This window comes from Oncorhynchus clarkii, chromosome 4 (assembly GCF_045791955.1).
Source record: "Oncorhynchus clarkii lewisi isolate Uvic-CL-2024 chromosome 4, UVic_Ocla_1.0, whole genome shotgun sequence".
In the NCBI taxonomy this organism is placed as follows: domain Eukaryota; kingdom Metazoa; phylum Chordata; class Actinopteri; order Salmoniformes; family Salmonidae; genus Oncorhynchus; species Oncorhynchus clarkii.
Genome location: NC_092150.1, coordinates 9,335,509 through 9,360,978, shown reverse-complemented (window position 1 = coordinate 9,360,978; position 25,470 = coordinate 9,335,509). Strand labels below are relative to the sequence as shown.

The window sequence follows — 25,470 nt, the reverse complement described above, 5'->3', positions numbered from 1 at the left end:
GCCCTCAGGCGAACCATCAAACAAGCAAAGCGTCAATACAGGATTAATATTCAATCCTACCAGCTCTGACGCTTGTTGGATGTGGCAGGGCTTGAAAACTATTACGGACTACAAAGGGAAACCCAGACGCAAGCTGCCGAGTGACGGAAGCCTACCAGACGAGCTAAATGCTTTTGATGCTCGCTTCGAGGGAAGCAACACTAAAGCATGCACGAGAGCACCAGCTGTTCTGGATGACTGTGTGATAACACTCTCGGTAACCAATGTGAGCAAGACCTTTAAACCAGGTCAACATTCACAAAGCCACGGGGCCAGATGGATTACCAGGACGTGTACTCAAAGCATGCGCGGACCAACTGGCAAGTGTCTTCACATTTTCAACCTCTCCCTGACTGAGTCTGTAATACCTACGTTTCAAGCAGACCACCATAGTCCATGTGCCCAAGGAAGCGAAGGTACCCTGCCTACACTATTACCGCCCCGTAGCACTCACGTCGATAGCTATGAAGTGCTTTGAAAGGCTGGTCATTGCTCACATCAACAGCATCCTCCCGGACACCCTAGACCCACTCTAATTCGCATCTCGCCCGAACAGATCCACAGATGACGCAATCTCAATCGCACTCCACACTGCCCTTCCCCAACTGGACAAAAATAATACCTACGTGAAAATGCTGTTCATTGACTACAGCTCAGCGTTCAACACCACAGTGCCCACGAAACTCATCATTAAGCTAAGGACTCTGGGACTAAACACCTGCAACTGGATCCTGGACTTTCTGACGGGCTGGTTGCAACCGGTTGCATGGTATGGCAACTGCTCGGCATCTGACCGATAGGCGCTACAGAGGGTAGTGCATATGGCCCAGTACATCACTGGGGCCAAGCTTCCTGCAATCCAGGAAATCATATAAAATTGTCAGAGACTCCAGTCATCCAAGTCATAGACTGTTATGAACAGATATGAATAGGCAATGAACATAAAAATAAAGACTATTTTAATATCTGTGATTCTATGTTATTTTTCAAACAAATAACGTTTGTTTTACTGTATTTTAATTAATTGAGCTAAGGGATCAATATCAGTATGATTTTCTTAAAATACAATTATTCACGATTTAGCCAAGGAGATGAATGGAGATTGGTCGTGAACAAGGAAATAACGTGTGCCGGACTCTTATTGGCTGATTAAGACAGTATGACGCTGTTTAAACTCCAATGGTAAGATGCCACACTTGGGTTCCTTTGAGAAGCCCCGGTAATACACATCCTCACCACTAACGCTTTCTCTCTTTCGAACAGTGCCACCAACATTGGGCCTAGCGAGAAAGCCTTGTACATTAGGTTTTCCCCCCCATTTAAAAACAAGCTTTACATTTCAAATTGCGCCTCTTTTTTAAATTTTTTATTATTGCAGGATTTAGAAGACGTTGGCGCGTTTTACAATGTTGAAATTGTTTTTCTTTGTTGTTCTCGCCCGGGTTGCCCTGGCGAGTGATGTGATTGAATTCACGGATGACGATTTTGACAGTAAAATTGGAGACCACGGGATGATTCTCGTGGAATTCTTTGCGCCATGGTAAGATATACTAGCTGTGCGTTTCTGTATATCTTATACTGTTCAGTTACTCACGCAAGAGGAATAACATTGGCTTGTCCAAAAGGCCTTTTTAGAATTGATATAAACGTGTGTTAACGTTAGCAAAATGTGTGTCCCCCAACTGCATCTAGCTAGCTAGGTACTGTTACCTAGCTGATAATGGTTAGCCCATAGCCATGCACTTCATAACTTGTTATCTAATTTGCCACAGCCTAGCCGTGTGACTCTCCTTTCTGCTCCCATTTGTTAAATGCACTTTGCTACGCGTTATTTAATGTGTTCGCTAACTAGTTAAGGTGTCTGGTTTGTTGGCTAACTAGTTGAGCCTGGCTATCCAGAACGTTTCATGTTTTAATAATAAATGGCCTAATTCGTAGTTTGTTTTGATCATTAGTTTACTAAGTTATCTTGTCTACCTCTAACCTTAAGGCTAAATTATTAGCTATTACTATTGGAAATTACCTTACAATGAAGTTAACAATAACGACGTCGGGGGTTTGGCCTGCCACTGTTGTAACCCTCTCTTTTGGGTTGTCACTAGTTAACGCAGCCACAAAGTAAAACATTGACCATCTTAAAAATGGATGAAAACAAAACATGTAGGGTTAGGTTTATAATCAGATTTAAAAAAGATAAATTATAGAAATGGGCGGGGCTTAGACATAATTATGCGGAGTGACGATCCACCCTTAGCAGAGTTGCCAAAATTCCGATGCATCCGGATTTCAAGGATGCAACTAAACTGAATGTGGCTTCTTCTCAGGGGTTTATTTTTTTTACGCCTGCTACGTGGTCATTGCTAGAAGGATCCAGGGTTTGTCAATTTTTTTTTGTGCATTTTATTTAAAGTGTGTCCTAACCTTAACCTAATTATCCTAACCCGCTGCATGAATTTTCCTAACCTGTCAAATCTGTTAATTTTACATGACCCTGCTAGGTTCTATACCTCAGTGACAATATTAGGTTAGTTGTAACCTTATGATTGGCCAGTGAAGCTTGGGTGGCTACTCCCGATTGGTCCCCAAAACTTTTACATAGTTCAACAATGCTGTCAAACTTGAGCAGGGCTTCCTCAGATAATCAGAGCAATCTATCTAGCAATCTTTTCAAGATGGTTGATCAGATTTGATAACTTCATACAGGTTTGTATTTTCCAAGCAATATGTGGATTTCCTTTTTTCTCTCAAACCATTGCTGCTGCATTTATTTCAACGTCCATTTACACGTCAATTTGATCTGTCACGGTGGTATCAAATTCCCCCTGCTTTTAGCTACCACTAAGGCCTGAACGGTTCACTGCCTGGGAAGGCAACATAAGGGCCAAGATTTTATTGTTTTACAGATTATCAGTTTACCTCACTTGTTTGTCCTGCAGGTGTGGCCATTGTAAAAAACTAGCTCCGGAGTATGAGGTGGCAGCCACACGTCTGAAAGGCATCGTCGGATTGGCCAAGGTACTTCAGCCACTTAATGCACCTTACATTTTTGACCTTTTGGTCTTAAAAGGTTGTGTGTGTGTAATACCTACCCCACACTTATGTAAAGACAGCCATGTCCATAAGGTTTCTATAAACTGAGCTAGTTGCACAGTTTGTGCTCTAGGTCACACTTAAGTGATGGCCACCTGACATCTTGCTTTAGGTCGACTGCACGGTCCACAACAACGTCTGCCAGAAATACGGAGTCAGCGGTTACCCAACACTGAAGATCTTCAGAGATGGAGAGGATGCTGGTGCCTACGATGGACCCAGAAATGCAGGTATTTAGCCTTAACATTCAATATCGTCTTGTCCTGATGGGCTGAGTCACTGCCTGGTATCCACCTAATTACATGTTTTTGACCCTGTATTTCAATCGTTTCTCTTGTCAGATGGAATTGTCAGCCATCTTAAAAAGCAGGCCGGCCCAGCTTCTGTGGAGCTCAAGACCGAGGCAGATTTCACAAAGTATGTCGGAGACCGTGACGCAAGTGTTGTGGGTAGGTTTTGCCTTAACGTTGAGTTCTGCATGAATAAACAAAACCAAATGACTGAGTAAAATGTCTACTTTTTGCCTTTGTCGTCTGATATTTGACTGTATGCTGTGTTTCCTGTGTCTGTCTTGTCCAGGTTTCTTTGCTGACGGTGGAAGCCCAGCCAAAGCAGAGTTCCTGAAGTCTGCCAGTGCCCTCCGAGAGTCCTTCCGCTTTGCACACACCAACTCAGAGGAGCTTCTCCAGAAACATGGCGTAGAGGGAGAGTGAGTGTTCTCTGATCATTGGCTTGTTCATCCCTGTAAAGGGATGGTTCACTCAAAATACAAACATGTTTTCTCCACTGTAGGCGTAAGGTAAGTGGGAAATCATGTTAACTTGTATTTTAAGTGAACTGTCACTTTAATCAGGGACACAAACTAGTCACCTTTTGGTGAAATTCGCTGTTTTGAATCCAAAATGGGTGACGTACGTGAATCGTTAATCCAATGAGACGTTTACAGGGGGGGGGGTTTATCACTACTGGCTGTAAGCGAACGAGTGATGTGCATTTGGAGCAATACTGGCTGTATCCAAGGCTCAGCCAATCGTTCACATAACAGAATGCAGCACGCGACTGAAGAGAGGAGACACAACCAATGTGCTACTTACAGCATCAGTGAGCGCCCTGGAAATACAGCAGTAGGGTGCAAAGGCAGTATGCCAGTTAATTTACAGCAGCGTGTCCCCTGAACGATAACGAAGAGGTAGGTGAGAAGCCTGACCACGGAGACGGGGGTGAATGAAGGTGATGAAGCGTACTGAAGCGTACATCTCAAACTTTGGAAAGTTTGAGATGAGGGAGAAAGTGTGGTGGAACAAGTATTAGCATTGTTAAGTATCTTGTTAGCTGGATCGACTTCTCCTCTGTAAACTAGCCAGAGAAATGTTGAGCAAGATTAGCTAACTTAGACTCAATTATTTGATCAGCTATTGTTTGAAAATTAGCTGGCTAATAAAGTCAGACCGCTAGCTAGCTAACGTTAGTAACCTAACCAATTCGCTGTAGTATTCTTGCCATTCCTCAAGTTATAACGCGTTAGTTGCTTATTTTCAGAATGAGAGAATTAAGTGAAAATTAGGAGTTTGTTAAACAAGTGGATTCAAGGATCAAGTGTAGCTGGAGCCGGAGCCTGTCTTAAACTGGATGCCACTGTAGAGTTGAAAGGAACACCAAACACTTTCCCTCTTTCAATACAGTGGATAAAGAGGTATGCCAGGTGTGCTCTCTGCCTGAAATAGATTATGCCAACATAGGGTATCATGCTCTGCTGGCACATTGTAGAACAGATGTCCACAGGCAGACAGTGAACAATGCAGTAATGTGCAGTGTAGCACACAGATATTACTTTTGTGTGAGTGAAGGGGTGGTTATTTCATTTTTTTACTCTGTGAACTTTATTTTTGCACACATGTAGCCTTGTGCATTTGATAGATGTCTACTATAGTGGCCACTATAATAGAGCAATTCTATTTCTACTTTAAGATGTGAAAAAAATCTACTGCGATATTTAGATTGTGTGTGTGTGTGATCACAAGTGTTCTATTATAAAGGCTGTCATGGCCAACTGCAATATTAGTGTATTGTGTTTTTTTTTTCTTAAGACTTGAGTGTCATTTGCAGTAAATTCTAGTCAACAAATAACATTGGATTATTTTTTTAGCTGCTAGTTAGGTTCACACAAACCACTTTATTTTACACACAGGCTGTTGTAGATCATATTCTTTGTTTAATTAGTTAAAACCTGCATTTTCCTGCAATTTTTTTTGCTCTCCCATGTTTCAGTGCAAAAATGAAGTGTCACCTTTTTGGACCCTCACTGTGTTTGCGTCCCTGTTTTAATAATGCTCACTGTGTTTGCTTCCCTGTTTTAATAATGCTCACTGTGTTTGCGTCCCTGTTTTAATAATGCTCACTGTGTTTGCGTCCCTGTTTTAATAATGCTCACTGTGTTTGCGTCCCTGTTTTAATAATGCTCACTGTGTTTGCGTCCCTGTTTTAATAATGCTCACTGTGTTTGTGTTTTCTTGTTTTGATGTGTAATCTGTTGCCACTATCATCTCGTGTTCTGCTTTATTGCAGGGGAATCATTCTGTTCCGTCCATCACGCCTCAACAACAAATTTGAAGAGAGCAGTGTGAAGTTCAGCGAGGACACGTTTACCAACGCCAAGATCAAGCCGTTCATCCAGGACAACATGTGAGTTTTACCACAATATTTTCTCCCTTTTGTGTTGCTGGCACTGGTGAACCTTTTTTAGGCAATTTTCAAGGGATTCTTATTGAATGAGTTTTTGGGAGACGCGTTGACCAGTTTCTCTGTCAAGAGCAGCCTTTAAAAAATGTTTTTGTTCAATCCCACGGTCTAGAATGAGGGGATTGTGTTTTTCTTGACAAGTTGTACCTCTAGTCTACTGCGTCTTGCATGCTGACATTTTATGAAACAAGTTGTACCTCTTACACTGCATGTTTTCTTCTCCGTCAGCTTTGGAATGTGCCCCCACATGACTGACGACAACAAGGACCAAATGAAGGGCAAGGACCTGCTGGTGGCCTACTACGATGTGGACTACGAGAAGAACCCCAAAGGCTCCAACTACTGGAGGAACCGGTAGGGTCCCTAATAAATAACACTTATTCCCAGGAGGGAACCTTCCTGTTGTCTCGTGTGCTAAGTTTTGTTAACGTGTAATCTCTCCAGCTGTGAGTCCTTAAGACTCAACTTGTACCTCATGTTGTGTACTCTGAAGGCTGGTTTCCTGGACATGAATATTAAAGCATGTTCAATGGAGATTTGCAACAGATTTGCATTTCAGTGGCCTATTTGGGATCCATGACAAATGTTCCAAGGCGTTGTTATATGCATGAACCCAACTTCCTCTCTCACTGTCTATAGGGTAATGAAGGTGGCTAAGGGTTTCCTGGACCAGGGGAACAAGCTGAACTTTGCCGTGGCCAGCAAGAACAGCTTTAGCCAAGACATCGCTGAGATGGGCCTGGACGCCAGCTCCGGGGAGCTTCCCGTGGTCGGTATCCGCACCGCCAAGGGAGACAAATACGTCATGACCGAGGAGTTCTCGTAAGTGTCACTTATCACCACACAACTCCAAATGGCTCTTCGGACATGGTATCCCTTAGGATAGGGTGATGGACATTGGTGGAAAATTTACTGGTTTAGAGTTTATTGATCATACAAGTGCTACCTGTTTTTTAACTAGGGAATTCACTTACTGTTTGAGTGTGCTCTCTCACTCAGTGTAATCTGCCATAGAACGGAAGATTTTCAAGCATCCCTTGAAAAAAATGTTAAAAAGCTTTTGGGGCTTTGTCGCCAAGTTTGACATTTGAAACTCTCTGCAACAAAGGATATCAGCCAGGACCGCAGTTTAGACGCAGACAAAGATTTATACACGTATTGTCTTACTACCAGCAAGTTAAATGTACACTTTCCACTGAATATAGCAGCTCTAATGGGTCATTGTGCCCTCCTACAGATAAAGCCCAGACACAGGAAGTTTCTATTTCTCTACTGGTTCAGTACAATGCCTTGGGTTTTTACACAGACGTGACGGCAAGGCCCTGGAGCGTTTTCTGCAGGACTACTTTGACGGCAAGCTGAAGCGTTACCTCAAGTCTGAGCCAATCCCTGAGGACAACGACGGCCCAGTCAAGGTGAGTCGGCGCTTGAGACTGACATTGCAAGCGGTTGGGCGCGCTCAAATCGGACAAAATGTGAAATCGAAGCAGCAACGTCGATGGTTTCCAATTGGAGCAGTGTGTTTGGGGGAGGATCTGTTTGTGTTGCACTGTCTGACAGATGTCCCTGTTTTACTCCACGAAGAGGCATGGCTTTTCAAGATTTGTCTGTGTAAACCATTCTCACCAAGGCCAACCCTTTCCATCCTTTGTCGTCCTCCAGACTGTGGTAGCTGAGAACTTTGACGCCATTGTGAACGAGGAGGACAAGGACGTGCTGATTGAGTTCTACGCCCCCTGGTGTGGTCACTGCAAGAGCCTGGAACCCAAGTGGAAAGAGCTGGGAGAGAAGGTAAGTGCTACTGATTTGAAATGATGTGATTATGGCCATTCTTCATTGGCATGTGATACTAACCCCCCCCCCCCCCCTTTCTACCTCGCAGCTGTCCAGTGATCCCAACATTGTCATCGCAAAGATGGATGCCACAGCCAATGACGTGCCATCTCAATACGAAGTCAGAGGGTGAGTGATACATTTCCAACAGTCATAACTATTTAGCAAGTGTTTGACATGCAGGCGGTGTACATGTCATAGCTGTTGCTCCTTAATCATCATGCTTTTAAATTCCATGTTTCAGATTCCCCACCATCTTCTTCTCTCCAGCTGGACAGAAAATGAGCCCGAAGAAATACGAGGTTTGTCCCGAGTATACACACAACCCCAGATAGAACAATGACACAGATATTTCACCGGATGTATAAATGTCTAGCATCTGCTTGGCGTTTCCACTCACTACCAAATATGGTGATGAGAGGAAGCTCATTGGTTACCAGTGGGAGAAGATGGAAGGAGACGGATTTTGGTTGACATTCTGGTCATTTTCTCATCGGTGAAACAACCTTTGATCTCAATACTGTTTTTCTGTTCCCAAAACTAGAATCTGCTATGAACAGAGTGGACTAAGTTTATTTTTTTAATTATTTTTTTTTTGTCGACTTCACTCTTTGTTTAAAAAAAATATGTAAAAAATGTTATTGTTTAGGAGTGAAAAGGCAAATTGAGGTATTCAGAGTAGGCGTTCCCTAATGGAAATATGCAAATGTAGACTACAATACCCATAGGTTCTCGCTAGCTGCTACTTGTTCTGCCCACTACAACTCATTTGTTCCCATTTGAAACAACTGCTTTGGTCTAGCTTGGTTTAGTTGTAAAAAAATATATATATCTTTATAAATGCATGTGTTATAATTTCTGGCTCATAGAAGATTCCAAGGATACTCTCACTCACATGTAGGACTTAATGTGTCACATTGATGCTGCAGCTAACCTGGCTTGTCGATGTTTTTCTTTCTTTCAGGGAGGTCGCGAGGTCAGTGACTTCATCTCCTACCTGAAGGAGGAGGCCACCAACCCCCTGGTGGCTCAGGAAGAGGAGACGTCCAAGAAGAAGAAGATCGAGCTATAGAAGCTCAACTGGAGCCCACATTCCAAGAAGGGGAAAACACTGACAACTAAATAATATTCCAATCTTTAGTGAACTACAGAATGCTCTGAGCCCAGTTGAGATGAGGGTCCTGCCGCTCTGCGAACACTGTGGAAAGTGGAGGTGGTGTCCAGGGCCTGCCTGAATATTTTATTTTTTGTTGCCTCAAATGAAATTGAGTTTATTTCCCCTGGTCTGTCTGTACCTCTGATGCACTTTGGTACAATAACAATTTCCAGTCATCTATTAGTTTATTATTTCTGGAAGAGGGGAGTTATGGGGAATTACTTTTATTTTGTACCACGTCTTTGTTTTTGAAAGGATTGTGAAATAAAAAGGCCCAAAACCAATACGTTTTGTTTGAATTTATGAGATGCAGCTCGTTTCTGAATTCCTTGGGGGGGGGGGGGGGTTGTGATCTCAAGAAAATAAAGCTGGTATTTCTAAACGATATTCTTCCTAATTGGTGCAGCGGTCTAAGGCACTGCGTCTCTGTTAGAGGACTCACTAAAGACCCTGGTTTCGATTCCAGGCTGTGTCACATAGGGCGGGAGTCACAGGGCGGGCGGCACACAATTGTCCCAGTGTCTTCCAGGTTAGGGTTTGGCCGGGGTAGGCTGTCATTGTAAATAAGAATCTAACTGATTTGCCTAATTAAAAGGTAAATGAAATCACACGGGACCCATTCAATAAATGTAGTGTTGCACTTCTAACGGGCCTGTTTCCTGGACGCAGCCTAGGCTAACTCCTGGACTGAAATGCTCAACAGAGCTACTGAAAGGTTGTTTTGGACCTGGTATAGGCTTGTTTCCAGGAAACTGGACTTGATTGTAAGAGGCTACTTCCAGACACCAATGTGCTCGTGTCTTTGTACTAAAGTAAAGTGTCACGGTTTATTTTCATCTAGTGAAACACTGCCTTGCTTAACGAAAGTGAATAGTTCACACTTTGTAGATGTTGCTGTGTAATTTCATTGATCCCAGAGCAGAGGTGTGAAAGTCCGCTTTGACCACTGACAATTCCTATTGAAGTGACTGGTGGGGCGAGGCAGCGATACTGGCAAGACAAAACACCCTTCCTAAATTTGACAACTGATTTTCTGGAAGTCAAAATGGAATTGAGCCAGCCATGATTACCTGACCCTGAGTTTTCCACCTAGGAAAAAGATGATCTACATTTGGTTCTGATTAAAAGGTGAAATGACTTAAATGTAATTTCAACATTTTATTGAACCTTTCAACTAGGCAAGTCATTTAAGAAAAAAATATGATTTACCATGACGGCCTACACCAGCCAAACCCTAACCTGGACGACGTGCGCCGCTCTATGGGACTGGAATCGATACAACCTGGAATTGAACCAGGGTCAGTAGTGACACCTTAAGCACTGAGATGCAGTGCCTTAGACCGCTGTGATACAGACTGGAATGGAACCAGGGTCTGTAGTGACTCCCCTAGCACTGAGATGCAGTGCCTTAGACCGATGCGCCACTTGGGAGCCCAAACATACTTGCATACTCATGGACACAGTATCAAAAATTGGTCTATGAACAATTTTTATTAACCATCATACATCACTCCAGTATTTACACACACCATTTTTTTTTTTACAACATTCAAGAGCTATTTTTTTTTATTTCACTACTGAAGAAGCCTGACTCAAATCACCTACTGATATTTCAAACATCCAAAATGCATTTATTATTCCATGCCTCGTTAAGTGAATTAATGGCAATAGTTATTAACAAAGGGGTTTTCATTCGGTTTTGCTATTTTATATTTACATTTCATGTAACATTTAATAATTTATGCAAACCAACAATTATACTGTTTACGAACAATGGAGTAAAATAAATTTATATTTTTACCCTTAATCAATGGCATCAACATATTGATAAACCAATTAACACATATGTGAAAAACAGTATAAATTCAGTAGATATCTTCCACCTTGTCAAAATTGTGCATGATATACACTTAGTGTACAAGACATTATAGACACCTGTTTCCATGATAGACTGACCTGGTGAAAGCTATGATCCCTTATTGATGTCACTTGTTAAATCCACTTCAATCAGTGTAGATGAAGGGGAGGAGACAGGTTACTGAAGGATTTATAAGCCTTGAGACGTGTGTGTGTGTGTGTGTGTGTGTGTGTGTGTGTGTGTGTGTGTGTGTGTGTGTGTGTGTGTGTGTGTGTGTGTGTGTGTGTGTGTTAAATAAAGGTTCAATAAAATAAATACTGAAAACTGAAACAAACAGATCAACCCCACTGTTCAAGCCTGCTGAAGGTGTGGTTGCGTGGTAACCATCACTCCCAGCTTTACCAGGGGCACGCTTGAGGTGGTCTCCCACAGCTCTGCGTACAACATGCCATGTTCTGTGGCTTTGCCATTGAATTTCTTGACTGCCCCTGCAACACAGAAAGAAACACTTAGTTATAGTATATAAAACACTCAAAGTAATGGATATGTGGCATCTATGGCCTCGGTTATACCCGGGCACGTAAATGCAGCTTCTGTCATCCGATCACTCCAAGCTGCATTAGGTCTGGATACGCGAAAGTCACATTGTGTTCGCAATAGGTTGTTATCTACCAGGACAGGCATTGCGCTCGGAATTTAGTCTAGATGCAATCAGGCCACTGAATATGCACAAGCAATGTACAGAGATGTGGGGAAAAGCACATTATATACCAATTACCTTCAGAATAACAAAGAACACGTGTGTGTCTGATGGGAAATAAACTTTTATTCAACCCAAAGGGGCGAGAAATGACATGAATATCGGTGGACAACTTGCATTAGTGTAAATGAACATAGATGATGGAACATATTCCCTTTTTCTTATGAGATGAATCGCTATGGTGACAAATATTTACCATTTAAACCATGTGTGACCTCTCACCTCACTGGCTGTAGAAGTGTTCTGCCTAGCCAGTCCCTCAACAGTTATCAGAATGAGCTCCACCCTCACTGGGTCCTCAGAAGAGAGGAAGGCTGGGGAGAGATGGAGGGATGGAAGGATCAATTCATCCATCATTCAACAAGTCAGTAAAATAACAAGAACGTTGATAAGCTTAAATATCCATCTCCCATCCACGGAGAGACCTATATGTTGTATCTTACCCTCCAGACAGTGGTGCAGCGGTCTTGGGCACTGCATCTCAGTACTAGAGATGTCACTACAGACCCTGGTTCAATTCCAGGCTGTATCACAACCGTCCGTGATTGGGAGTCCCATAGGGCAACGCACAATTGGCCCAGTGTGGTTTTGGTTTGGCCAGGGTAGGCCGTCATTGTAAATAAGAATTTGTTCTTAACTGACCTGGTCAGTAGGGGGTGAGCGAATCATCACTGGTTCATTCAAACACAGGCCAGGGGCAAAAATGTACTTTTTGTTTTACCAGCCACTGTGGCAGGCCACTCAGATTACATTCCCCCCAAAAACAGATGCCCATTCTTTAATGTTTCTAAAACAAGAAATTACCAGTGTTTTATGACCAGTGTCTTTTAACCAAAATATTAGATGAGACAAAATGTTCAGCTGCCCCTTTAAGGGCTGGAGGTTACCGTGGCCGCTTGAGTCGTGTCACGAGTGTCTGTGAGATTTGGGATCTGACTGCTAGGGCATCTCTTCGCTGTCAGTTGAAGCAGCAGACTCAAACTAACGTTGAAAAACAATCGAGCTTGTGAACAAAACAATGTAAAGAGCCAAGAAACACGCGGACAAAGTCTCACATTGTACACTTTAGAGTAAATAAGAACAACTTTTGTGTCTGTGTACAGCGCCTCCAAAAATGAATCTATCAGCACTTCACTCAGAGCACAAAACTCTCCTGCCAGGCAGTGTTGCCACAGAACAATGCGAGGTGTTGCTGCCTGAGGTGGGATATAGGATTCGTATTTATTTGTGCAATTAGCAGCAATGAAGCAACACAGCAGAAATACTTTGAAAACAGCTACTGTAGAATTTTTCTACAACAAATCGCAACTCGCACATGGGCTCATTCTTGACTGTTGACTATTTTTATTCGCAAATGTGATGCTCGCAATGTAGAGCCCTGCAAATTGACCACCCGCCAACGTGGCTGGTAAATTAGACATTCTTACCCGCCAAAAACTTAAATATACCCGCATTTGGCTGGTGTTAATTTGATGCCCTGGACATAGAGCCTACTACTATACAGAGAAATGGCGTCTTTTTATAGGCACTTTCGCCGCCATGGTTCATAGGAGTTTACATGGAAACAAATTGCGTTTTTGTAGGTTTTTTGGGATAAACACGGAAAATAAGGTCTGTGGCAAACACAGGCTTAGGATATATTATGTTTTGTTCTAATAAAATACTCTACGTCAGCCAACGTCACTTTTTGTGGTACTGCCTGGGATGGTACAGCCTGACATGGTACTGCCTAGGATGGTACAGCCTGACATGATACTGCCTGGAATGGTACAGCCTGGAATGGTACAGCCTGACATGATACTGCCTGGAATGGTACAGCCTGACATGGTACAACCTGACATGATACTGCCTGGAATGGTAATGCCTCGGATGGTACAGCCTGACATGATACTGCCTGGAATGTTACAGCCTGACATGGTACTGCCTTAGATGGTGCCTGAGATGTTACTGCCTAGGATGTTACTGCCTAGGATGGTACTGTAGCTGTGGTAGAAAGTTGATTTGCGATGTTCTGCATTTATCAGAGTGCCATCAGGTAGCCTGATTTCAGGTGTGTCCATTTTTAAACAGGATTATTAAGGAAATATTATTTTATAAATTTGTATTTGTATTTAACATTTATTTAAGGTTAAGGTAATTGCAACGCATGTAAACTTTTTAACCGAACTATTATATTAATTTGACTATCCACAATATTCGCATTATTGTGTGCATGTAACCGTACTCAGTGTTTCAATCGGTTTGAATCAGATTTGAATGGTGGAGGATTATTGATAAAGTAACTAACTGTTACTTTCTATCCAGTAGAGGGCAACATTGTTGCTGTTTTTCAATACAATTTGTTGACGTGGATGTTCTTCCGTAAAATGACTGACAGCGGCTCAAGAGTTGGTATTCTTCCTTGATTGGTAGAAATGCATGAAAGGTATATTATATAATCCAATCAGAGTTGAATGCGAACCCCAAAGGCGGGATTTACCAGCGTACAAGCCAATCAGTGCCAAGTTATTAACATTTGTAGAGTGTTCCGGACGGGCGCACATGTCAGTTGAGGTATGGTATGCTACCAATGTTTTAGGATATTATTTGTTTGCAAAGCGTTTTGGTTAGTCAATGTCTCTATCAAGCTAGCTAAGCATGTATCGTATGGTTGTGGTTTGACGGCATTTTGATTGTTCATGTGATTTTGCCACGTTGGTAACACGTTGTCAGAGCACGCGCGTTAGCTTAGCCAATGATGACAGATACAATGTTGCTAGTGTTCGCGTCATGGTAAGACACACATTTATATTTGGTTTGTCTACTCTTAAAGGAAAATACCACTCAAACGATCTTTTAATATTTGTTTCATTTAGTTCACGGATACAGTCCCAACATGTTTTTGCCGATTAGCGGTCAAGTTTTCAAGATGTAGAACTTTCCAAATACAGTAAGCGTCACAATGAGGTGCAAACATTTTGGGGTTTTATCAGTGGATTAATGCATTTTCCCTTTAAGTAACGATGTGAGGTCAAAGTTGCAGATTCTCTACTTGCGTATCTATTTAGCGATGAAAAATAAAATAATTAATTAATGAGTTGGCAACATTTTTTTTTTTTTTTTCAGATATACTACAAGAACAATGTTTGAAGCAGGGACTTCAATTGGAAGTAAAACCCATCGCAATTATTGGGGACTGATCTACAAGTATAGATATTTATAGATATTTATCCCGGAACGCAATGCTCCTTCATACTGTTGAGAATGCCAGAACACGGAAGAAGCATCAACAAAGGAAAGTGACAGAGGAAAACATTGAAATGCTGGACAAATTACCTGAGAGACACACCTGTCTAGAAGTTGGTAGCACCCTAAAACCCACAGACTCATGGACTAATTTGGTTAAATGTGGAGTAACCCCTATTGTACAGGGTTCGCTGATAGCTGCTTCTGGGGACAACAGGGTAGCCAACCGGCAGACTTCAGTAGGCAAAAAGCTGGTTGCGGCTGCTTTAAATGAACGATGGGAGGTGGACAGTGGGTTCTTTTCTGAGGCCAGCCCACCAGCTAGTGGACACCGTTCTTCCTGCCACAACATGTGCCCAACCAATGTGGTGGCTATAGACTGTGAGATGGTTGGCACTGGGCTAGGTGGGCGCACTAGTGAATTGGCACGCTGTAGCTTGGTGGATTACCATGGCAACGTCCTGTACGATAAGTACATCCGTCCGTGCCAGCCTGTGACCGACTACAGGACCCGTTGGAGTGGCATCCAGAGGCACCATTTACAGAACGCTCTGCCCTTCCCAGAGGCTAGGACCGAGGTGAGCAATGAGACCATAACCACCTGGCTTTGGCATAAACTCTTATTTTGAGTTCTTTAGTTTGTGGGAAAAGAGCAGTCTGTATGCTAGAAAGCCCAACTGGACATAGGTTTCAACTGTTGGTCTCTAAGGAAAGGATGTGTGCAAAGGCAGCCATTTATGATTTGGTTAATTTTGTGTGCATACTCTCATTGGTAATTATTTTAAAAGTTGAACCTTTATTAAAATAGACAAGTAAGTTAAGAACAAATTCTTATTTACAATGACTGCCTAGGAACAGTGGGTTTAACTGCCTTGTTCAGGGGCAGAATTACAGATTTCTACCTTGTCAGCTCGGGGATTCGATCTAGCAACCCAGTTACTGTCCCAACGCTCTAACCACCAGGCAGCCTCCCACCTCTACACTCTAACCACTAGGCTACCCTGCCACCTCTACACTCTAACCACTAGGCTACCCTGCCACCTCTACACTCTAACCACTAGGCTACCCTGCCACCTCTACACTCTAACCACCAGGCAGCCTGCCACCTCTACACTCTAACCACTAGGCTACCCTGCCACCTCTACACTCTAACCACTAGGCTACCCTGCCACCTCTACACTCTAACCACTAGGCTACCCTGCCACCTCTACACTCTAACCACTAGGCTACCCTGCCACCTCTACACTCTAACCACCAGGCAGCCTGCCACCTCTACACTCTAACCACCAGGCTACCCTGCCACCTCCACACTCTAACCACCAGGTAGCCTGCCACCTCTACACTCTAACCACTAGGCTACCCTGCCACCTATACACTCTAACCACTAGGCTACCCTGCCACCTGTACACTCTAACCACCAGGCTACGTGCCACCTGTACACTCTAACCACTAGGCTACCCTGCCACCTCTACACTCTAACCACCAGGCAGCCTGCCACCTCTACACTCTAACCACTAGGCTACCCTGCCACCTCTACACTCTAACCACTAGGCTACCCTGCCACCTCTACACTCTAACCACCAGGCAGCCTGCCACCTCTACACTCTAACCACCAGGCAGCCTGCCACCTCTACACTCTAACCACCAGGCTACCCTGCCACCTCCACACTCTAACCACCAGGTAGCCTGCCACCTCTACACTCTAACCACTAGGCTACCCTGCCACCTATACACTCTAACCACTAGGCTACCCTGCCACCTGTACACTCTAACCACCAGGCTACGTACCACCTGTACACTCTAACCACCAGGCTACGTGCCACCTGTACACTCTAACCACTAGGCTACCCTGCCACCTCTACACTCTAACCACCAGGCAGCCTGCCACCTCTACACTCTAACCACTAGGCTACCCTGCCACCTGTACACTCTAACCACCAGGCTACGTGCCACCTCTACACTCTAACCACTAGGCTACCCTGCCACCTGTACACTCTAACCACCAGGCTACGTACCACCTGTACACTCTAACCACCAGGCTACGTGCCACCTCTACACTCTAACCACTAGGCTACCCTGCCACCTGTACACTCTAACCACCAGGCTACGTACCACCTGTACACTCTAACCACCAGGCTACGTACCACCTGTACACTCTAACCACCAGGCTACGTGCCACCTCTACACTCTAACCACCAGGCTACGTACCACCTGTACACTCTAACCACCAGGCTACGTACCACCTGTACACTCTAACCACCAGGCTACGTGCCACCTCTACACTCTAACCACTAGGCTACCCTGCCACCTGTACACTCTAACCACCAGGCTACGTACCACCTGTACACTCTAACCACCAGGCTACGTGCCACCTCTACACTCTAACCACCAGGCTACGTGCCACCTCTACACTCTAACCACCAGGCTACGTACCACCTGTACACTCTAACCACCAGGCCACGTGCCACCTCTACACTCTAACCACCAGGCTACGTGCCGCCCCAATGGTAATGGACACCAATACTAACCAGTCTGCTTTCCTTGTCCAGATACTACGAATACTGGAGGGGAAAGTAGTGATTGGCCACGCTCTGTATAACGACTTCCAGGCCTTAGACTTGACACACCCAGGTCACATGATCAGGGACACCAGTGGTACGCGTCTGCTCAGACAACTGTCTGGCTTCTCCACAAAGCGCTGCGTCTCACTCAAGATCCTGACAAACGGCCTCCTAAACAGGAAAATACAGGTGAGTGCTCCCTGCCGTCTAGGTGTTTTTTGGTGACCGTTTTTTTAAAGCATCTTGAGGTTAGAGATCTGAATAGAACGACAGATCATAACAGCCTTGACAGTGTTTGGGTTGGTCAGGGGGTGTCATTTTGACTCTGATGACCAATGATCTTTCTCTTCCCTAACAGGTTGGAAGAAAGGGCCACAGTTCAGTGGAGGATGCTCTGGCTTCTTTGGACCTGTATAAACTAGTGGAGAGGGAGTGGGAACAGGACATACGAGACAGAATGAGGGACTGGGACATAGGCACTCTCCCAGACCCCGCTACCTCAAACCACTACATGCAGGACCAATACTGGCCAGAGGACTTGACTGAGGACAGTCGGTGAGAAGGCTGGAGGGCAGTCGGTGAGGATAGTACTAGGCCAAGGGTAATAAGTCAAATGATTAAAGTTGCCGAGCCTGGCAGTATGGTTTAGTCAGTAACAAGTGTTTTTCTGACTATGGTTATCAACTCAATCATCCAAGCTGGGAGGGGTTGTCTCTTCAGCCATTTGGTGTAGCCTGCAGCGTTCAGCCCGGCAGCCGCTGGTGACAACAGGTGTGTGTGTGTGCCCTTTTGCAGACACTTTTATCCGAAGCGACTTAGTCAAGTGCTTACATTTTTGTGTATGAGTGGCCCTGGGAATCGAACCCACAACCCTGGCATTGCAAGCACCATGCTGTACCAAACCATACAGGACCAGTGGGTCATTGCAACAAAGGTCTGGGGTACAGTCAAGTGGTTCAACGTCAAAAATGGGTATGTTTTCATTGAATTTTCAAAATGAGTGGTCTAACAATGCTCTACCTACGTAGCCCCAGTCACAGCTGAATGAATTTTGCCGTGCGAATTAAAATGGACGCGCGCGCGTCAACTTTTATGCCCACAAAGGCACAACTCCTCCCAGTTTGAATGTGGGCAACGGACAAGGTTGCACACCTTTTGCTAAAATGTATGTTATTGATGGTTTTTGCACTTGAAACTGAAATATGTTGGTAAAATGTAAGCTATGCATCTTATCCTCTCACAAGGTTGTCTATGGTAAGTACATATATTAGGAAATTAGCTTTATGAGGAATTGTTCATCTCTATCAATGATTTGAAGTGGGAGGAATTAAGAAGTAGGCTTGATGATAATTGGGAATACAGCCTGTGTTGAGGTTGACGTAACTTGCAGATACTAGTGCTAATCAGATGTGAAACGTTGTAACTTTACTTTAAACGTGGTTTGGAAGTATCAAACAGCGTGTTGTGAAAATATTTGCATGGAGTTTGAAGTTGTGATTTGAATCATCATGTTGCAGACACGATTGTGTTAATTTTGTGGAAAGAAATGTTGGCGTTGAATTTCAGTAAAATGGCTGCTGTTAAACAATGCCTTTAACTGTAAATGCACATGCAATGTTCTGGACTTAGGTTTTATGCAAGGTGAAATCATGGTTCTGTCTGGACGTACACTCAATCCAAATCAAAGGAGGCTGTTGAGGGGAGGACGGCTCATATTAATGGCTGGAATGGTGCCAATGGAATGGCATCAGAAACATGGAAACCATGTGTATGACGTATTTTTGATACCATTCCGCTCCAGCCATTACCACAAGCCGGTCCTCCCCAATTAAGGTGCCATCAACCTCCTGTGGTCCTAAATGACTTTCTTGAAGAGGTTGTTAAGCAGAATGTTACCTCTTGTACTTTTAGAGTTGATGTTGTATATTGATCTTATTAAAGTTAGGGAACAATACTGCCAACTTCGTGTTTTCTGTTGCTACTCCGGGAAGGTCCTGCTGTGCCCTAATTGAATATCAATATATTAAAATAATCTACTAAATGTATTGTGCACTGTCTGAACTGGACTTAAACTGCAACTTAAAATTTAAAAAAAAAAAAATTCATTTTCTCTTTTGGAGTCTTGATCGACTAGCACATCTTCTGAATTTAGAATTCTAAATGTTCCACGTCAGAACATTAGAATTCTAAATGTTCCACATCAGAACATTAGAATTCTAAATGTTCCACATCAGAACACATACTTTGTCCCCAGTCTAGAAAGCCTTTTGTTTCCTATCATGGAAATAGTTTTTTCCCCCCAGTCTTTAATACTGATTTCCTGACTCCCACTTGTTTTGGTTTTTTTACCCTCAAACTATGTGGGAGTGCAAGCCTTAACAAATAAATGGTTTCAGTCTTTTTGTTTCAAAACCTTTGGTGACACGTCAAATGTATGTCCTCTTGTCTTCCATATAATCAGCTTTCCTCTAGAGACCCTATAAGTTGTTCAGGTGAAAGGCCGCTGGGCACGACTGCAGATGCTGTTACTATGGGAAATCAAATGTCCACTGATGTTAAACGGACGAGCAGACCGGTCTTGGGCAGGTGCTGCAGTGCCTCTTCTGGCTCTATGCTGCAGCATGATGCGTCAGACCTACAGTACTTGTCAAAAGTTTTGACACCAAGGGTTTTTTTGAATTTTGTACTATTTTCTACATTGTAGAATAATAGTGGAGATGTCAAAACTATGAAATGACACATATGGAATCATGGAACCAGGAAAGTGTTAAACAAATCAAAATATATATTTGAGATTCTTCAAGTAGCCACCCTTTGCCTTGACAGCTTGGCACACATTTTCTCAAACAGCTTAATGAGGAATGCTTTTCTAACAGTCATGAAATTCCCACATATGCTGAGCACTTGTTGGCTGCTTTTCCTTCACTCTGCTGTCCAACTCATCCCAAACCATCTCAATTGGGTTGTGGTCGGGTGATTGTCATCTGATGCAGCACTCCATCACTCTCCTTGGTCAAATTGCCCTTACACAGCCTGGAGGTGTGTTTTGGTTCGTTGTCCTGTTGAAAAACGAATCACAAACCAGATGGGATGGTGTATTTCTGTCGAATGCTGTGGTAGCCATGCTGGTTAAGTGCCTTGAATTTTAAATAAATCACTGATAGTGTCAACCGCAAAGTACCATCACACCACCTCCATGCTTCACAGTGGGAACCACACATGCCGAGATTATCCGTTCACCTACTCTGCGTCTCACAAAGACATGGCTGTTGGAACCCAGAATCTCAAATTTGGACTCATCAGTTCTAAGTCAACGGTGCATTGTGTTTGCTTGGTGCTTTTCATGTCTTTCTAGGTTTTTATTTTAAGTCTCTGGGGTGAGAACTCCAGAGTATTTGTTTGTGTCACTGCGTGTTAGCCGGGTGTGCTTTTGATGCTGACCCAAATTATCTTCATTTTGGACAGATTTCCAAAAGTCTAGTGTCCATTGCTTGTGTTTCTTGGCCCAAACGAGTCTATTCTTCTTATTGGTGTCATTTAGTAGTGTTTTTTTTTTTTTTTTTTACAGCAATTTGACCATGAATGCCTGATTCACGCAGTCGTTGCATTATATAGGTGTATTATATACAGTAGGTGTATTATATAGGTGCATTATATACAGTAGGTGTATTATATAGGTGCATTATATACAGTAGGTGTATTATATAGGTGTATTGTATACAGTAGGTGTATTATATACATGCATTATATACAGTAGGTGTATTATATAGGTGTATTGTATACAGTAGGTGTATTATATACGTGCATTATATACAGTAGGTGTATTATATACGTGCATTATATACAGTAGGTGTATTATATACGTGCATTATATACAGTAGGTGTATTATATAGGTGTATTATATACAGTAGGTGTATTATATACGTGCATTATATACAGTAGGTGTATTATATAGGTGTATTATATACAGTAGGTGTATTATATACGTGCATTATATACAGTAGGTGTATTATATAGGTGCATTGTATACAGTAGGTGTATTATATATTATATTCTCAGAATATGTCCAGTCGTGATGCTGGATGTCTTTCTTCGATCGTTTACTCATTTTACTGTATAAAATACTTTGAGACCTTTGATTATATATGGTGCCACTATCTGTGGTGCTGCCGGTTTGCGCGCACACACACACACACACACACACCAGTCCCGAGCATGGGAATACGGAGCCAGGCATTGTGCTGCCATTCGGGTTGATTTCGTCACACAGACTCCCCCATTGAGCGGATCAGACCTGGTTTAAGAGATTACTCCTGCTCCACCATTGCATCAGTGACATTTTGGGGTTGAAGGGGCTCACTACCAAATATCCTTCATCTGCTTTATACTTAACACACATGCTTCGACCTGTAGCTCTCTCCTTCACTTCCTAAGTCATTTATTTCCCCACCCACTGACTCACTCACTAATTGCATTGTTCCTCAATGTTTCCCATGCTAAGAACCAAAGACCACAACTAATACCTAGATTTGTATTTAACTCTGGAATGCTGAATCACTCAGTTCATTTCACTTCAATCACCCTTTCACGTTTTCTAACCCTCGTTCTTATCATGGTTAAAATAGGGGACTATGTAACAAACTCTACGTTATATAAACACAGCACTATTCTACAGGCTTTGCATTGTGTCACCATAGAGCATGTGTGTAACATTTTGATCCTGTAGAACATAAGAATTTTATATTCCCTATGGAAAAACCACATGATTTCACATGTGAAATCATGTGTTTTAGGAACACTCACATGTTGATTTTTCACATGTGAAATCATGTGTTTTAGGAACACTCACATGTTGATTTTCACATGTCGATCTCCACATGTGATCGCATAACCTTACACATGCGAATTCACATTTTCACATGAGATTTCACAGGTGATGCCCCCTCTATCATACACACAGTCCTTCTAACATACCGTTTCCTAATTTACATATTTTACCCACTTTGACATATATGACTTCACTGTGTGTATATTTTATAGAGTAGTTATTATTACAACATGTCCTTGTCTGGGATTTGAACTCACAACCTCTTGGGTCACTGCATTCCAATCTTCCTACTACACCACCATGTCTGTGTCACCTCAAAGTGAATATTAGCTTTAGAAAACAATTTATATTTATCAAGGAGTAATATTAAAACAGAATAATTTAACACAACATTAGACAGCTATACAGAAAACACTAACATTTCTGAAATAATTCAGTTAAATCAATGATGAGAGTATAGACAGAATAACTGATAACTAAAATAGCAGTAAAGATGGCACTCTTGCTAAATACTAAAAGAGTATATGTAATTAATATGATTGGGAACACTACAGACTTTGTGGCACAGCAAAAAGGTCAGTGTACCTCAAATCAAAAAGGTGTGAGTTTAAATCCCAGGTTGGGTCATATTTTAACGAAACGTGATCACGTGAAGTGTTCCAAAAAACACATTTTTACACGATTTTTCCATGTGAAATGTCACATTTTAAGTATAAAAAAACCCACGGTTTTACAGTGATCATAGATGCATTTCCCACTAGTAATTACCAGTTGGAGGGCTGTTCAAGTGAATTGTTTTCCAGTTGTATGTGATAAATTCCCACATCCCACTTGGCTACAAACGCAGGATTCATTACAATCATTACTGCACTTTGAAAGGTAGTTAGGGGCATTGCTAACAATTTAATAATGCTACAGAACTGACAGTATACAAGCATAATGTTTATGAACAGAATACAAAATGACACATTAACTGGGATAACATTCCCTCTCATGGGAGACTAAAAAAGCCACGCCTAAAATAAGCCACTCTTGCAATCTTCTGATAGGCTGACGCTGCTACAGTAGTTTCCACTTTTTAAAAAAATGACAAATTCACAGCAACTTCTGACAATAAGTTCAATTAAGGTTCTGGAAAATGTGCAATATCCTCTTTACAGCGCAGCTCATTACCGATTTATTTTCTTGCAAAATTTGCAGAACAGGGTCAAAGGAGTTGCTCAACTTGCATTGGCATAAACATCAAACATTTAAACTGTTCCAACACTTCCACTGATGGTTGGCACAAAAACACATATGGTTAAACACACCCCCAAATATGCTAATAAGCCCTAACCAGCACATTGCCCCAGCTGTATTCTAAAGCACAGTGTTGATTGTGCCTTATATTCTAGAAAAAATCTTCCATACCTACAAGGTACTGAACTGTACCCTGTGAGTTTATATGTGTAGCTGTGAAGTGTACCTTTGACCTTTGAAAAACAGGTTTTGTCTATACATGAAGACACTTCCTTCTAGGCTTGCGACTTTAGCAAGACCTCTCACTGCAAGTTCCCTTTCATTGTCAATGATATAATATTGCCAACTCAAACTGGTTGAGAACGATTGATTTCTAATGCTCTACTATGAAGTTGTTTAATTCAAATAATCAATGAGAACTGAAAATATACTGTTTCTTTATATCAGGGTTCCCCAACTAGCAGGCTGCAGGCCGAATATGGCCCGCGAGTGGTTTTATTTGGCCCACCAAGTTTTCTGAGCCCCCCAAAAAATAAATGTGTAATTTTTATTGTTGGACATAATAGACTGTAGAACACCGGATAATCAGCTTCAAGTGAATTTAATTTAATACATTTGTTCCCAAGTATTCCCACGCATAATAGATACAGGTGCTTGTATACAAATGTAAGGAAGGTTTGAAATTATTGTGTTTTAGTCAAACATATATGTTTGGGCTTCTTGTGGTCAATTTGCAGTCTACAAATATTTTCAAATTATGTTCCAACCCCCCTGCTATCCGCACAAGAAAAAAATAAGCCTGCGGCTGAATCTAGGTGATGATCCCTCCTTTATATGATAATCCAGTTCTATTGATATCCTGAACACTTTACCTGGCTGTGCAATTGGTGGCAGCGATGGGATCTGATCCGAAATAGACAGATCACATATATGGTGCTTATGTAAAGGGTGGGTCTGAACCTCCCTCTCTCCAGAGCTCTGTTCACGTTGCAGGCCACAGAGAGACTATTTACAGTAGCTCATTTTCACTTGTTCCATGAAGCATTGGAGTGCAATCAACTACCCCTCACCTTCTAAATGCCTCCCCCTCTTTTCAACTCTCCTCAAACCACCGCTTACGTAAAAGTGCATCCTTTTTCAATTACAACATCTCATCTCACCTCACCCCCTACCTTCATCCACATCACTATAGTCCACCCTATCCCCTACCTTCACCCACATCACTATAGTCCACCCTAACCCCTACCGTCACCCACATCACTATAGTCCACCCTAACCCCTACCTTCACCCACATGCCACTATAGTCCACCCTAACCCCTACCTTCACCCACATCACTATAGTCCACACTAACCCCTACCTTCACCCACATCACTATAGTCTACCCTAACCCCTACCTTCACCCACATCACTATAGTCCACCCTATCCCCTACCTTCACCCACATCACTATAGTCCACCCTAACCCCTACCGTCACCCACATCACTATAGTCCACCCTAACCCCTACCTTCACCCACATGCCACTATAGTCCACCCTAACCCCTACCTTCACCCACATCACTATAGTCCACACTAACCCCTACCTTCACCCACATCACTATAGTCTACCCTAACCCCTACCTTCACCCACATCACTATAGTCCACCCTAACCCCTACCTTCACCCACATCACTATAGTCCACCCTAACCCCTACCTTCACCCATGTCACTATAGTCCACCCTATCCCCTACCTTCACCCACGTCACTATAGTCCACCCTAACCCCTACCTTCACCCACACCACTATAGTCCACCATAACCCCTACCTACACCCACATCACTATAGTCCACCCTAACCCCTACCTTCACCCGTCACTATAGTCCACCCTATCCCCTACCTTCACCCACATCACTATAGTCCACCCTAACCCCTACCGTCACCCACATCACTATAGTCCACCCTAACCCCTACCTTCACCCACATCACTATAGTCCACCCTAACCCCTACCTTCACCCACATCACTATAGTCCACCCTAACCCCTACCTTCACCTACATCACTATAGTCCACCCTAACCCCTACCTTCACCCACATCACTATAGTCCACCATAACCCCTACCTTCACCCACATCACTATAGTCCACCCTAACCCCTACCTTCA

At 42.9% G+C, this 25,470-nt stretch overlaps 2 protein-coding genes across 3 annotated transcripts; both read left to right on the top strand.

The window, feature by feature from the left end:
- Positions 1 to 1,231: 1,231 nt before the first annotated feature.
- Positions 1,232 to 9,156, top strand: LOC139406378 (protein disulfide-isomerase A3-like). The gene is made up of 13 exons (XM_071148913.1): positions 1,232 to 1,579; positions 2,976 to 3,054; positions 3,242 to 3,359; positions 3,471 to 3,578; positions 3,709 to 3,838; positions 5,695 to 5,811; positions 6,097 to 6,222; positions 6,508 to 6,690; positions 7,175 to 7,283; positions 7,531 to 7,659; positions 7,751 to 7,830; positions 7,946 to 8,003; positions 8,666 to 9,156. Exons 1-13 carry the CDS (start codon positions 1,446 to 1,448, stop codon positions 8,771 to 8,773), a joined length of 1,479 nt encoding a protein of 492 aa, XP_071005014.1. The 5' UTR covers positions 1,232 to 1,445; the 3' UTR covers positions 8,774 to 9,156.
- Positions 9,157 to 13,988: 4,832 nt separating this feature from the next.
- Positions 13,989 to 19,302, top strand: LOC139406377 (interferon stimulated exonuclease gene). Of its 2 annotated transcripts, none has more exons than XM_071148912.1 (4): positions 13,989 to 14,028; positions 14,581 to 15,278; positions 17,250 to 17,450; positions 17,620 to 19,302. In XM_071148912.1, exons 2-4 carry the CDS (start codon positions 14,697 to 14,699, stop codon positions 17,818 to 17,820), a joined length of 984 nt encoding a protein of 327 aa, XP_071005013.1. In that variant the 5' UTR covers positions 13,989 to 14,028; positions 14,581 to 14,696; the 3' UTR covers positions 17,821 to 19,302. The 2 variants fall into 2 exon arrangements, with proteins under 2 accessions (XP_071005013.1, XP_071005012.1); XM_071148911.1 differs by lacking the exon at positions 13,989 to 14,028 and adding an exon at positions 14,045 to 14,404.
- The last annotated feature ends 6,168 nt before the right edge of the window (positions 19,303 to 25,470 follow it).